The sequence below is a fragment of the Panthera onca genome, chromosome C1 (assembly GCF_046562875.1).
Source record: "Panthera onca isolate mPanOnc1 chromosome C1, mPanOnc1 haplotype 2, whole genome shotgun sequence".
Lineage (NCBI taxonomy): Eukaryota > Metazoa > Chordata > Mammalia > Carnivora > Felidae > Panthera > Panthera onca.
In genome coordinates, this window is record NC_138346.1 from 187,971,276 (window position 1) to 187,985,697 (window position 14,422).

A 14,422-nucleotide genomic window follows, 5' to 3' on the forward strand; every position below is an offset into this window, starting at 1 on the left:
AATAACAAACATAATAATAATGATGATGGTAATGATAGTAATAACAGCAAAGCCTTATTAGGTGGTTGTTTCCTGTGTGCCTGGTAAATGCTTTCCTTATAATAACACTCTTAATAGTCAAAACATCCCTGTGAAATAGATAGTGTTATCGTCATGATTTTGCAGATGAGGAAACTGAGTCACAGAGATTTAGTAATATGAGAAATGTCCTACAGCCACGAACTCAAAGTCTAGGTGTTAACAAGTGGTAGGATGTTAATAGTTTAACAACCAACTCTTTAGCGAGAAGGGAGGAAAAAAATACTTCAAGCCTGATTTGCAGCCAGACTGGCCTTGGTGAGTCAAAGTCCAAGTTGCTAAGCCCAGGCATATCCTCCATCCCTGCCACCACGGCCATTTTGTTCATGAGCCCATTGGGCAATGCTAGCGGTGGTTGGGGAAAGAGGCTGACAGGTATCCACATTCCATCCACTGTACTATTGAAATCCACTTCTGCTGAAGGCACCCTTTGGTGAGCATTCACACAGGACACAAATATCATCATATTCTGTGTTACTCGAAAGAGGACTATCTTTGTAACTTCCCCAACTGTCTTCCAAGTCCCTGGCCATCTAGCCAACCCACTGGTTACAGTCCATTAATTAATCTAGATTCTTACCTCTGGCTGTTTTCCCTTCCAGAGGAAATGAACAATGAAGTGCCTTGTTGATGTTCTGCCCCCTAGGAGTATTTCTTTCCACCACAGGCCTTCAGGGATGTCCCAGAAAAGAGCTAGAGTAGTACAGCTGTCCACTTTCAGGTGGTGTCTGTGTATCATGCAGACCCATCTGTAAACTGGGCTTGGCTGTTCTCTTCCTTATCAATTAATCACAGGGAACCTCCGTGAGACCATAGGCATTTGGGCCCCTTCTAGTGCAAACTGCTTGCACCTTCAGGGGCTGCTAGAGTCCAATTGCATACATTTCACTTCTGTTTGATGATGTATTGTTACTGTACATGACAACTTTTAACTTGGTAAGTCAGACAACATCAAGTTTACAATGGGAATTTAGGCCACATGGTGATTTGGTGACTCATGATCAAGTGTTCAGTTTCTACTAGGGCCCAACAGCAAGTCAAAAGCTGCTTCTCAAAAGGAGAGTAGTTATCTTCAGAGGATAGCAAGGCTTTGCTCCAAAATCCTACGGGTCTGTGTTGTGATTCACCTCTCATGGCCTAAGGCTCCAAACAACATCTCTATCTGCTACTGACCCTTCGGGCACCATTAGATCTGCTGAACCATATGGTTCAAACGGCAGAGCAGCTTGCATGGCAGCCTGGACCTGCTGCAGAACCTCATCTTGTCCTGGGCTTCACTCAAAACTATAGGCTTTTTAATCCCCGTCACCTACTTAACCCATTCTCAGATTATCTTCTATGCCCTTACCACTGTTCTCCCAAGACAGTCATCGAGTCAGGCAGTTTAGACAAAACTTCAAGGACAGAATCTCTGTCACTCTGTTTCAAAGAGTGGAGAGAGGGAGACTTACCCAATTCATTTTATGAAGCAAATTTACTCTTGACAGCAAAACTAAATGCCGGCAAAGCAAGAAGAGAAAATCATTGACTAACCCCACAAATGAACATAAGCACAAAAATCATAAATATAGAAGTCTGAAGTCCCTCTTCCTTCATTCTAAAAACAACAAAACTGTGAAAATGAATTCCTTTCATGACTTATTTAGAGGCAAAACCTGGGAAGAGACTGATCTGACCTAGCCTGGGTGATCATAGGGTGATTATAGGGTGCTGCCCCCCACCCACCTGTGTTCTGTAAGTTATGATTTAGAGGAGCCCGAGAGACACGACAACTCAAAGTGTGTGATATCCTGAATGATCTTGGGAAAGAAAAGGGGCATTTGGAGGGGGAAAGAACCCTAAGGAAATCTAAATAAAGTATGGACTTCAGTTAATAGTAATGTATTGGTGGCTGGTTCGTAATTGCAACAAACGTACCATACTACTGAAAGATGCTGGCGACAGGGGAAACAGGGTGTGGGGTATGTGAGAACTCTTTATACTATCTTTGCGAATCAGATTTGTTCAAAACAAAACAAAAACATAAACAAACCAAAAAACCTCTTCTGACTCTTTATCCTGTCATCCTGCACGTACCTACTTATTTTTCTGCTATCCTTTACTCTCCTGTCCAAATTTCCTCCAAAAAAAAAAAAAAAGCTGATATACTCACTGTCCCAAATTCCTCCTCTCCTTCTCTTTTGAATCCACTGTAATCAGGCTCCTGTTGTTAAACCAACGATCAGTTCTCAATCATCACTCTACTGGAAAGCATTTATACAACCGATCACTCCTTCCTTGAACACGTTCTTCACATGGATTCCAGTACACCTCACTTCCTGTGTTTTCCTCCTACCTCTATGGTTCCCCTGCTCAATCTCCTTTATAGTTCCCCTCATATCTCTACGTCTTAAAGGTGGTGTGCACCTAGGCTCAGTCACAGAACCTGTTCTCTCTCTCCCTGCTGAACGCCTTTTGTGTCTTCAAACATGTGCTACCCTTCAGGAAAGAATGACTCCAAGGGCAGAGGCTGAGGCTGTAGCAGAAGCAGAGGGCAGAGCTGCAGGCCCAAAGCATGGAGTGGTGAGGTAGCAGGGCAGAGCATCCAGCCACAGAAGGGTGTTCTCCAGCCTTGAAACCTAATGGAATTTGCCCTGCTGGATTTCAAACTTGCTTGGCTCCTGTGACATCTCTATTTCTTCCGCATTCCCCTTTTTTCAATGGCATGTTTACTCTATGCCTGTTCACCTTTGCATTTTGAAAGCATATGACTTGTCACGTTCTGATGACCACAGATGGAAAGGCATTTTGTCCTAGGATGAATCATACCCAGAGTCTTCCCCGTACCTGATTTAGATGATTTAGATCATCAGGTTTGGGACTTTGAGCTGACAATATTTAGATGAGATCTTGGAGTAAGATGATACTGTAATGGATTGAGGCTGAGGGATTTGGGGCTAAATATGTTTGGCACGTGAGACAGACATGAATTTAGAGGGGCCAAAAGGTGAACTGCAATGAGCTGAATAGTGGTCCCAAAAAAGATATGTTCAAGCTTTAACCTCTGGAACATGTGAATGTGACCTTATTTGGGAAAATGGTCTATTCAGACACAATTAAATGAAAGATCTTGAGACAAGATCATCCTGGTTTAAGGTGGGACCTAAATCCAATGATGTCCTTATAAGAGAAGGCAGAAAGAGATTTGAGACACTCAGACACAAAAGAGGAAGACCACGTGAAGGCAGAGATTAGAGTTAGGCAGCCCCAAACATAAAAACACCTGGGGTCACCAAAAGCTGGGAGAGGCAAGAAAGGATCCATCCCTGGAACCTTTGCAAGGAGCATGGCCCACACAACAATGTGACTGAGGACTTGTAGTCTCTACAACTGTGAGAGAGTAAGTTTCTCTTGTGCTAATCTGTGATGGCAGCCCCAGGAAACGAACAGAATAACAGAAATGATTGAAAACAAATGCTCAAATACTCGTAAACAAATGTTCATAGCAGCACTGTTCACAATAGCCAAATGGTGGAAACAACCTAAATGTACAACAATGAGTGGATCAATAAAATATGGCTTATACGTACAATATTGTTCAGCTATAAAAAGTAATGAAGTACTAATACGTTCTACATGTGGGTGAACTTCCAAAACATTATGTTAAGTGAAAGAAGACAAATACAAGAAGTTACATACAGTATTATTCCATTTATATGAAATATCCAGAATAGATAAAAGCTTACACAAAGAAAGAAAATTGCTGGTGGTCAGAAAATGCAGGGAGGGAGGAATGGGGAGTGGCTACTTAATGGGTACAAGGTTTTCCTTTGGGGTGATGAAAATGTTTGGAACTTGATAAATGTGGCAGTTACACAATACTGTGAATGTGCTATGAATACATAGCAAATGTGCCACTGAATTGTACACTTTAAAATAGTTAATTTTATGTTATATGAACTTCATCTCAGTAAGAAAAAAGTTCTTTAAAAAGTACAAAAATCAGGGGCACCTGGGTGGCTCAGTCAGTTGAGCATCTGACTTCAGCTCAGGTCATGATCTCACTGATCTCACAGCTCGTGAGTTTGAGCCCCACATCGGGCTCTGTGCTGACAGCTCAGAGCCTGGAGCCTGCTTCAGATTCTGTGTCTCCCTCTCTCTCTCCCTCTAACCTACTTGCATTCTGTCTCTGTCTCTCTCAAAAATAAATAAACATTAAAAAAAATTTTTTTTAAGTACAAAAATCATACTCCAAGAACTTCAAAACATTGTTGAAATAATTAAAGACTATGTAAATAAGTGGGAAAACACCCTACATTTATGGACCAGAAGATAATATTGTTAAAATGGTAACACTTCTTGAAGTGATCTACGGATTCAACGCAATCCCTACCAGAATCCCAGCTGACTTCTTTGTAGAAATTGACAAGCTGATTCTAAAATTTATATGGAAATTCAAGGGACTTGGAAAAGCAAAAACATTTTTAAAAAGAAAAACAAGGTAGGGGGCACCAGCATGGCTCAGTTGGTTAAGTGTCCGACTCTTTGATTTCAGCTCTGGTCATTATCTCATGGTTCGTGGGTTTGAGCACCACATCGGGCTCTGTGCTGGCAGCGTGGAGCCTGCTTGGGATTCTCTCTCTTTCTCCCTACCTCTCCCTCTCTCTGCCCCTTCCCTGCCCGCATGTGCATGCTCTCTCTCTCTCTCAAAATAATAAATGAACTTAAAAAAAAAAAAAGGAAAACAAGGTAGGAAGACACACTTCCCAATTTCAAAACTTACTACAAAATGGTCATCAAGACAGTATGGCAGTACAGAAATAAAACCACATGTACATGGTCAACTGATTTTTCACAAGAGTGCCAAAATCATTCAATGGGGAGAAGAATAGTCTTCCAACAAATAGTGCTGGGATAACTGGATAGTCTCATGCAAAAGAATAAAGTTGGAACCCTACCTCATACCATATATAAAAATTATCTCAAAATGGACCAATGATCAAAATAGAACAGTTTAAAATATAAAACCACTGCGGGGGGCGCCTGGGTGGCTCAGTCGGTTAAGCAGCCGACTTCGGCTCAGGTCATGATCTCACGGTCCGTGAGTTCGAGCCCCGCATCAAGCTCTGTGCTGACAGCTCGGAGCCTGGAGCCTGTTTCAGATTCTGTGTCTCCCTCTCTCTCTGACCCTCCCCTGTTCATGCTCTGTCTCTCTGTCTCAAAAATAAACATTTAAAAAAAATTAAAATAAAATAAAATAAAATAAAATATAAAAACACTGGGAAAAAAAACATAGGGGTAAATCTTCATAATCTTGGATTTGGCAATAGGATTTTAGATATGATACTCAAAGCACAGCAATTAAAGGAAAAAATAAATGATGTGAACCTCATCAAAAATTTAAAATTCCATGCTCAAAAAAACATCATCAGGAAAGTGAAAATCTCCAGGATGGGAGAAAATATTTACAAACATATGTGTATATATATGTGGTAAGAGACTTGTATCTACAAGATATAAAAAACTCTTACAACTCAATAATAAAGTGACAAATAACCAAATGTAAAAATAGGCAAACGATCTGAATGCACATTTCTCCAAAGAATATCTACAAATGTTCATTAAGCTCATGAAAAGATGTTTAACATCACTAGTCAACGGGGAAATACAAACCAAAAGCACAATGAGATACCACTTCGCACCCACTAGGACAGCTGCAATCAAAAACAGATAGTGACAAGTGTTGTTGAAGATGGGGTGAAATTGGGGATCTCATTTGTTGCTAGTGGGAAAGTAGAATGGTGCAGGCTTTGTAAACCAGTCTGGCAATTCCTCAAAAGGTTAAACATAGAGTTAACATATAACCCAGCAATTCCTTTCCAAAATATATACTTAAGAGAAATGAAAATCTATGTCCACATAAAATCTTATAAAAGAATGTTTAGAGTAGCCCCAAAGTGGGAAAAACCCAAATGGCCATCAGCTGATACATGGATAAATGAATATGATATAAATAAAATAGTCAGTCCTAAATGGAAAATTGTTCAGCCATAAAAAGGATGGAGTACGGATACATGTGACAACATGGGTGAATCTTGAGTACATTATGCAAGCAAAAGGAGCCAGTCACAAAAGACTACATATCGTATGATACCTGTTCTGGATATATGTAATGTCTAGGGTGCCTAGGGCTGGGACAATGAGAAGAATGGGGAGGGATGGTTCATGGGTACTGTATTTCATTCTGGAATGATGAAAATGTTTTAAAATTGATTATGGTGATAGTAGACAACTCTGAAAAGACACTAAAAACCATTGAATTTCTCTTTTTAAATGGAAGAGTTGTATGGTATGTGAATCATATCTCAACAAAGCTATTTCAAAAAATAAGAGGCAGGAGAGAGAGAGAGAGAGAGAGAGAGAGAGAGAGAGAGCGAGCCCTTGATCTATGCTTAAAGCCTAGCCATTCACACTGTAACCCCCATGTGTTATTTTATTTGGTTCATCCAGCAACCCTGTAGTGGAGGAATTACTTCCATTTTAAAGATACTATGATTGTGTGTGATCTGGTGTCAAATCAAACCCTATCTCCAAAAGGAAAAAAGGAAGCCAGTTTAGAGACCTAGAGAGTGCAAGGTACTATGCCAGGCTCTTCACACACATCATCTCATTTAATCCTGAAGCACCCTATGAAGAAGGTATTATTGGCCCATTTTACAGGTAAAGAAATCCAGGTTCAGAGAAGTATCATAAGCCTTATGTCCTAAGCCACACAGCAATGATGTAATAAAGCAAGATTTGCACCCAGTTCTGTTGGATTCCATTGCTGGTGCCCTTTCCCTTATGCCACCCTGGTTCCCAGAATCTGAGGCCTGTGCCCCTGACACTGACTCCCTCTCTCCCTAGCCCCATGTTGCTTCCCCCGTTCCCAGGCCCATGTTGCTTCCTGTCCACTTGTCTCGCCAGCCAGCCTATCTCCACCTGCACTGTACACAGAGAACAAAGAACTAGTCTTGGTACCACAGCCAGCTGGCCTGATTCCCCAGGAGAAGGAATTCCAGTGCCAGAGAAGTGAGTGTCCAAAGAAGCCCCCAGAGGACTCAGAGGAAGAGGGGGAAAACCCCTCCCCACTGCAAATGGGCCAGCCCAAAGACATCTGCCCAGCCTGCCAGGGGAGCCCCTGAGAGGGGCAGGAAGGGCACAGTCTTCCATGGGAGCTCCTGGCCAGAATCCCCACCTTGGACAAACTCACAGTGGAGCAGAAAGCTCATGGTGGGACAACAGTGGAACTAAACATTCTCTAGTGGAGGCAGTTGGGAGCTTTGACTAGGCTGGGAGCCCAGACACTGGCCTTCCAAACCAGCCCAGACACTTAGCCCCAGTCCTCACCCATTCCTGGGAGGTTGGGGATGGCTCACCTGGCTCCCACAGCCCCTTCTCCCAACTAGTACCCAGGTGCTGGGGTCTGAGCTGGGAGAAGGGGATTTCCCTAGGAGGAGAGCTGGGCCAGGAGGAAGGAAGGGCCAGGAGGCAGAAGATGAGGCCGGGGATGGGGCCGAGTCACCATGGTCTTTTCACCATGAGGGCCGGGCTTCTCTGCTTGGCTCAGCCCTAGGGGCAGGCCGCTGGGACAAGGCCAGCAACTGCTGGGGTGGAGCTGGCTCCTCATAAAGAGAGAGAGAGAGCTGCCCCGGGCTCAGCATGAGCTGTAAGGCCAAAGCCAAGGCCAAGATGAGGGGTAAGTGGGGCCCCTCCTCTGAGACAGAGGCACCTGAGGGAGAAAGTATTGGACTTTGAAACAGGGAAAGGAGATGGAGGGATGGGGTTGAGATGGGTCAGAGAGGGAGTCTGAGCATGGGGCCATGCAATAGGAAAAGACATGGGAACTGAGATGGGTCAAGGCTACGTGGGGGGCTATGCATAGGTCCAGGTGTTGAAAGTGAGTCAAGAGAATGGGTCCAGGTCCAGGTAATGAGTTTAGGGGATGGGTCCATTCAGAGGTAAGGACATGGGGACTGAGTCAGGAATGCCGGTAGCTCAGAGCGATGGGAGAGTTTGTCAGGGGTGAGAATGGATTCGGGGGTTGAGGTAGGCTTGGAGGGTGGGGAGAGGGGGTGAGGCTTGGGGTTCTCTGCCATGGTGGCTGGTTACTCCCTCTTCTTTTCGGAGAAGTCACCCCTGCAGAAGTCACCCCTGCGTGTAGTCTCTACAGGGGTTGGCACCTGAAGATCCCTTGCCTTCTATGCATCTCAGGTATCCACATGTACAAAGACTGGACTAAGGGCATTCTCACCCACCCAAAAATCCTAGGGCTAGTGCAGGGGGGCACATTGCATCACCACTCCTGGACGGTCCCCTTCAGAGCAGGTAACACCAAGGAAACCACACAGTCTCTCATTGGAGACTCCCTCCTGGGTGAATTTCTCTGTGCATCAGAGCAGTCAATTTGGGGGATGAAAACCACCACGTCACTCTGGACTTATTGTGTGTTACATATTAACTATAGTTTCCAATCTTGGCTGCACATTAGAAAACCTGGAGGGATTTGAAAAACTGTCAGGCTGGAGAGGAACAGTAGGACTGCCAAGGTCCACGGGGCACTGGTAATATCGCTGAGAAACTGGTCACAGTTCCACCCGAAGAGAACCATGCCTCACACACTCCCACTTTCACACATACCCATCCTCTCACAAAAGCACACATTCCCAAAGAACACAGACACCCTCCGGCTCTGCCACCCAGCCTCACGCTCAGATGCACTCACAGCATCACACACAAGAATGCCGGCACCCATTTCCCTCACAAACTCAAGCACGTGCATGTATGCCTTCCTCACTCTTCAGACCCAGGCCACACCCACCCACTTCGCTCTCCCATACAGATTCATCCACACATTTGCTCAGGTGCCCACACTGTCCCACAGACACACCCCCTCCCATGAAATCACAGACAACGCACAGTCATACAGGGCAATGATCACAAACTTACAATCACTGCAACTTCCATCACAGACAAGCTCACACATGCACCCACCATCAGAAGCAGGCATATTCACATCCATAGATGGCTCTGCACACACTCATGGGTTTCCAATCATATGCATACACGTGAACACATGCATTTGTATTTACAACCACACAGCTGACACCAGCACGGTTCGCACATACGTCCACACCCCACACAACACAATCGCCCCACACAGACACAATCACAAATATGCATGTTTACAACCACACATCTGACAGGTGCTGCCTGACCTCACCACCTGCACGCGTTCACACAGCCAAGCTCATCCTGGGTAGGGCAGGGTGCAGAGCCCGGGCCCCAGACAGGCAGTCCCCAATTCCCCTCTCTACCACAGGAATCCTAATCCTGGGGCTGCTGTTGGCTACTCCCAGCTGCCTTGGCTACTTTGAGGACCTGGTCAAGTGCTTCCAGGACCCCGAGTACGAGTCCATCCTTGTCACAGCGCAGAAGGGGCTCCACGCCTCCCCGCTGCCCAAGCGTGTGGTAGTAGTGGGAGCTGGCATGTCAGGCCTGGCAGCTGCCAAGGCCCTACAAGATGCTGGCCACCAGGTGAGCAGGTCTTGAAGGGGCTTCAATCCTTTGCCTGGGGTCTGAGGAGGGGAATCAGTTTGCTTCCTTGGGTGGAAAAGGAAAAAGGGAGAAGCTACAGTCAGCTCTTAGATGGCTGCTTATAATGCACTGATCTCTTAGCCCTTAGTTATGGTTCCTCAAAACCCCAGGCTCCCTTGAGACTTGACCCTAGTTACACCTGCATTCTCACAGAAGCAAAAGCGGAGAAGGGTTATGCTAACAAGAACAGGCCAAGAGGCACTTGGTCCCCCGCCACCACGGAGCACTTCTGCCCCACTTACATTACTCAGGACCCTCCCGGAAGAACTTCCTCCACCACCACCCCCAACCCACCGTGTGGTTATCCTGCACATGCAGGGACCTACTGCTAGGAATTCCAGACTAGAGCCTGTGGCAGGATGGGGATGGGTGTACAGGGTGGGAGAAGGGAAAGCATGACTCCGGCAACAACTTCTCTGGACTCCAGGTAACCATCCTGGAAGCCAGCCACCACATCGGGGGTCGAGTTGTCACATACAGGAATGAGGAGGAGGGCTGGTACTATGAATTGGGGCCCATGAGAATCCCAAAGTCCCACAGGTAAGTGCCAAGGAAGGGATGGGTGAAGGGCAAGCAAGAGGAATTAGGTAGGGGTTGGGTAGGGGGGCTGCTGCCATAGGGTCAGAGCCTCTCACATCAACTGTCTCATGTGGAGTCAAGACTAACATTGGTCTCCCACTTGACATGGAAGGCCGAGGCCCAGAGACCAGGGTCACACAGAAAATGGTAGGTCCCAAACTAATAATAATAGTTAGCATTAATTCATCAAATTGTGTACTTTGAATATGGGTAGCTTCGTATGTGTCAATTATACCCCATTAAGCTACAAACTAATAATATTTAATAATCATATTAGCTGCCATTTCTTGAGCACCTCTATGTACCAGGCACCACGCTGGTTACAAATCAAGAAACGGGGCTCAGAGGTATTAAGTGACACACCCAAGATTCTCCTAGGAGAAAGTAACAGAGCTCCTCCTCAAAATCAAGGAGGCAACAGGCCCAAAAACATATGCTCGACCCCTAAACTGTAACTGGCTCCTGGGGCAGAACCCAGCCCCTGGTTCTGTGGCTTCTAAAGACAAAAGAGATCCCTCACCTGGTGTCGACATACCTCCAAAAATATGACTTCTTTTTTGCCTTATGTGTAAACTGAACCCAAGACTTCCCTCCAAACACCACCAAAACAAAAACAAAATGAACCAGCCTAAACTAGGAGTCTTTAGATTTGGCCTCAACTTACTTAGAAATGGAAGGTGAGATTTCAAATACTGTCTGAAACAAGAGGCCTTTGCCTCTCCTTAAGTCTTGTACTCTGGGATTTCTTAAAGAGCCTTTATTGGGTGATGGGTGAACTCCCTCCTCATGATCTTCCTTGTGGGGGAAGAAAAAACAGAAGAAAAAGAGTTAATACCACAGCAAGAGGAAGCAGGGTTAGAGTTGAAGAAACAGTCAGACCTCTCTGGGCACATGAAGAAACTGGTTTTCCTGGAAATGGCTTCTATAGTGAGGCCAGCAGGAAGGAGGTCCTGGGATGGGTGCCATGTTATACCTGTATCTGCTCCAGGCTAGTTCATACCTACATCAAGAAGCTTGGCCTGAAGACGAACAAGTTCATAGAATATGATGGTAACACCTGGTACCTCATCAACGGACAACGTTATCGCACCAGGGAGGTCAAGGACAACCCAGAGCTCCTAGGCTACTCCACGAAACCAATGGAGAAGGGCAAGGGTGCTACTAATCTCTTCAACCAGTCCATCACCAAGGTGCCTCCTGCCTCACCCCTCCCAGGGTTGGGAAAAAAACAAGTTCTGGCCCAAGATCACCTGGAAAGTTGTGGATGGACCCAGCTAGCCTGGTTCCTATATGGCACTCTTGTGATTGGTCCCTCCTCTAATATCCCCTAAGAATGCTGCCACCCCAACCCTAATGCCCAGACCCATCTACTCTCCTGTACTTGGTGATCCAACGGCCCACTGCTTGATGATGACAGTGGAAGGAAAGGGAATCACCAGATAATCCAATACTCAGTAATGAATCAATTCTCTTGGATTGCAGTGAATGTCTTCCCCTTAAATATTAGTCTCCAAAGGTCTTTAAATGAAGGGGAGATTTGGGAGGAAAGAGGAGCATTTAGGAGCTCTTGGAAACACACTTCCCCTGGTCTTTCTATCCCCCACCTCCTTGTCCCCACCCTCTTCAAAGGGACACCCATAGAACCCAGGGGTCCTGCCACTGCTCTATGACTTACATCTAAACTTCTTCCCCTCCCTCCCCTTCTGCAGCTCAAACAAAATCTGAAAAATTTCAACTGCAGCCACCTGGTGTCCTTTTATGATTCCTACTCCACCAAGGTATGTGAGTCAAAGGATAGGGGTAGAGGAGGTCTGTGCTCAGCCTAGCCCACCAGGGTTGTTGTTCTCTGCTGACCAGGACTCTCTCTTCCCACTGCCAAAGACATCACCTCCCTGGAGTCCAGTCCCACCCCCTGCCTGCCCTAGGCCCCTGCTGAAGCCCGTTCCTACATGCTGGGCCCTCCATCTGGCACTCCTACCTCCCACAGGCTTACTTGCTGAAAGAAGGGGCACTGAGCCAAGGAGCGGTAAAGATGATCGGGACTGTGATGAATGAGGATTCTGGATACTACAAATCCCTCCTAGAGTCCCTGCGGACAGACTTCATCTTTTCCAAAAAGGACGAGTAAGGCCAATTGGGACTAGGGCTGGAATCTGCCCCTCCTCCAACCCCCAGAGCAGAGAAACAGAACTATGATTATTGAGTAGGTCACTATGTGCCAGACACAATTATCAGCGCTTTCCAAAAATTGTCACTTTTCATCACCTAGAAAGTCGATACTATTATTCAGAGCCATTTTACTGGAGAAGATGCTTAGGCTCAGAGGGGGTCGATGACTCATCCAAATTCACTTAAGTGGGGTGAGGGCTGGAGCCAGAATCCAAAACCATGTTTCTGGGACTCCTTCTGGGACACAGGACTGCATGGTAACTGAATCCACAGGCTATGGGTCTAGACGGGGTATGTCATCCTGGGACAGTCCCTCTTCAACAGGATTCGGTTTTCCAAAGTATAATTAAACAATCATCCCTCCCTCACAGAGACTAGTTAAGGACATGGAAGGAAGCATCCAGCACAGGCTGCAGGAAGCCAGTTTCCTTGCTTTTCAGACCAGGAGAGCTGCCGGAAACCCAGCAAGGGGGCCTGGTGCCCACACACTGACCCCTGCCCTCCGCTCACCCCTGCAGCTTTTCTGAGATCACCGGTGGCTTCGACCAGCTCCCCAGGGCCCTCAGCACCAGCCTGAAGCCTGGCACGATCCACTTGGGCTCCAAGGTGGAGGCAGTGGTGAGGGACGGGCCTGAGGTCCAGGTTTCCTACTGGGCAGGTGAGCCCAGCTCCGCGAAGCACAACCTCACTGCGGACTTCGTCATTATCTCGGCCTCAGCCAAGGCCACGCGCCTCATCACCTTTAAGCCACCGCTCTCTCCAGACAAGGTGGAAGCGCTCCGCGTGGTGCATTACACCAGCGCCACCAAGGTGGTTCTGGCCTGTAAGGAGCCCTTCTGGGAGTGGGAGGGCATCCGGGGTGGGGTGTCTGTCACCGACCGGCCCTCGCGCTTCATCTACTACCCCAGCCACAGCCTCCCCAGCGGCAAGGGCGTCCTGCTGGCCTCCTACACTGTGGACGATGACTCCCTCTTCTTCATATCCATGACGCACGAGCAGGTGGAGGATGTGGTCCTGGAGGACCTGGCGGCCGTGCACCAGATACCCAAGGATGAATTGCGGCGCATGTGCCCCTCCTCTGTGCTCAAGCGCTGGTCTCTGGACCCCCTCACCATGGGCGCCTTCGCTGAGTTCACACCCTACCAGTTTACGGACTATTCACTGCAGCTCTTCCAGCCTGAGGGCCGCATCCACTTTGCAGGCGAGCATACCTCCATGCCCCATGCCTGGATAGACACTGCTATCAAGTCCGGCCTGCGGGCAGCCAGGAATATCCAGGCTGCCGTGGACGAGGAGGCCACCGCGAGGCAGAAGACCTTCACTCATACCCAGAATCATTTCTCACCCTGAAAGAAATCCCTGAGGAAATCCGGCAGAAAAGGGGCTGGGAGGTGGGAGTTGGAGGCAGAGACCCAAGAGAGAGGTCACCATTAGTCCCCCCGCCCACAAGCAAGAATCCAAAAGTGCCAAAGAATCCAGTTGGCCAGTCCACAAAGAATCACCCCCTTCTCTCCCCTGCCAGGCCTTGAGGAGGGAAGCAACAGAATCAGAGTAGATGGAGGGTAAGGAGTAAATCAAGGATGGTGAGTGCTAGAATCTGCCCTTAGCTGTGAGGAAACTGTCTCCTGCTGCATAATAATAAAAAGCGAAAGAGAAAGGTTCCAACAATGCCTTAATTTCTGTCATATACAACTAGAAGCTTCTAAAGGAACAGACAAACCCTGAACCACAGCAATATTAAACCACAGATTAGTCACACACACTTCACAATGCACACAAACCCCATCATTGTGTGCCTCCGCAGGGCGAGGAGGGAGCTTACATCCTGGCCCAACATGGAGTCTACATGGATGGAAGAGATAAGGGCTCTTCTCAGTTCTTTCTGAGCCTGTAAGAGCAGGATCTTGGCTTCCTAGAGACACCTCCTGGCCCACAGACTTTTTCACTCCACCCTTACCTCCCCATCACCAACCAGACCCTC

At 47.0% G+C, this 14,422-nt stretch overlaps 1 protein-coding gene across 1 annotated transcript; it reads left to right on the plus strand.

Moving 5' to 3' along the window:
- The first annotated feature begins 8,862 nt into the window (after nt 1–8,862).
- Nucleotides 8,863–13,985, plus strand: LOC145715649 (L-amino-acid oxidase-like). The gene is made up of 6 exons (XM_081796316.1): nt 8,863–9,633; nt 10,121–10,233; nt 11,261–11,462; nt 11,982–12,050; nt 12,260–12,396; nt 12,960–13,985. Exons 1-6 carry the CDS (start codon nt 9,274–9,276, stop codon nt 13,789–13,791), a joined length of 1,713 nt encoding a protein of 570 aa, XP_081652442.1. The 5' UTR covers nt 8,863–9,273; the 3' UTR covers nt 13,792–13,985.
- Nucleotides 13,986–14,422: the final 437 nt, after the last annotated feature.

Coding starts and splice junctions, on each gene's coding strand:
- LOC145715649 (XM_081796316.1), top strand. CDS start 9,274: ATGCATGTTTACAACCACACATCTGACAGGTGCTGCCTGACCTCACCA. Junction 10,234..11,260: donor AGAATCCCAAAGTCCCACAG/GTAAGTGCCAAG, acceptor TATCTGCTCCAG/GCTAGTTCATACCTACATCA. Junction 12,051..12,259: donor ATGATTCCTACTCCACCAAG/GTATGTGAGTCA, acceptor TACCTCCCACAG/GCTTACTTGCTGAAAGAAGG.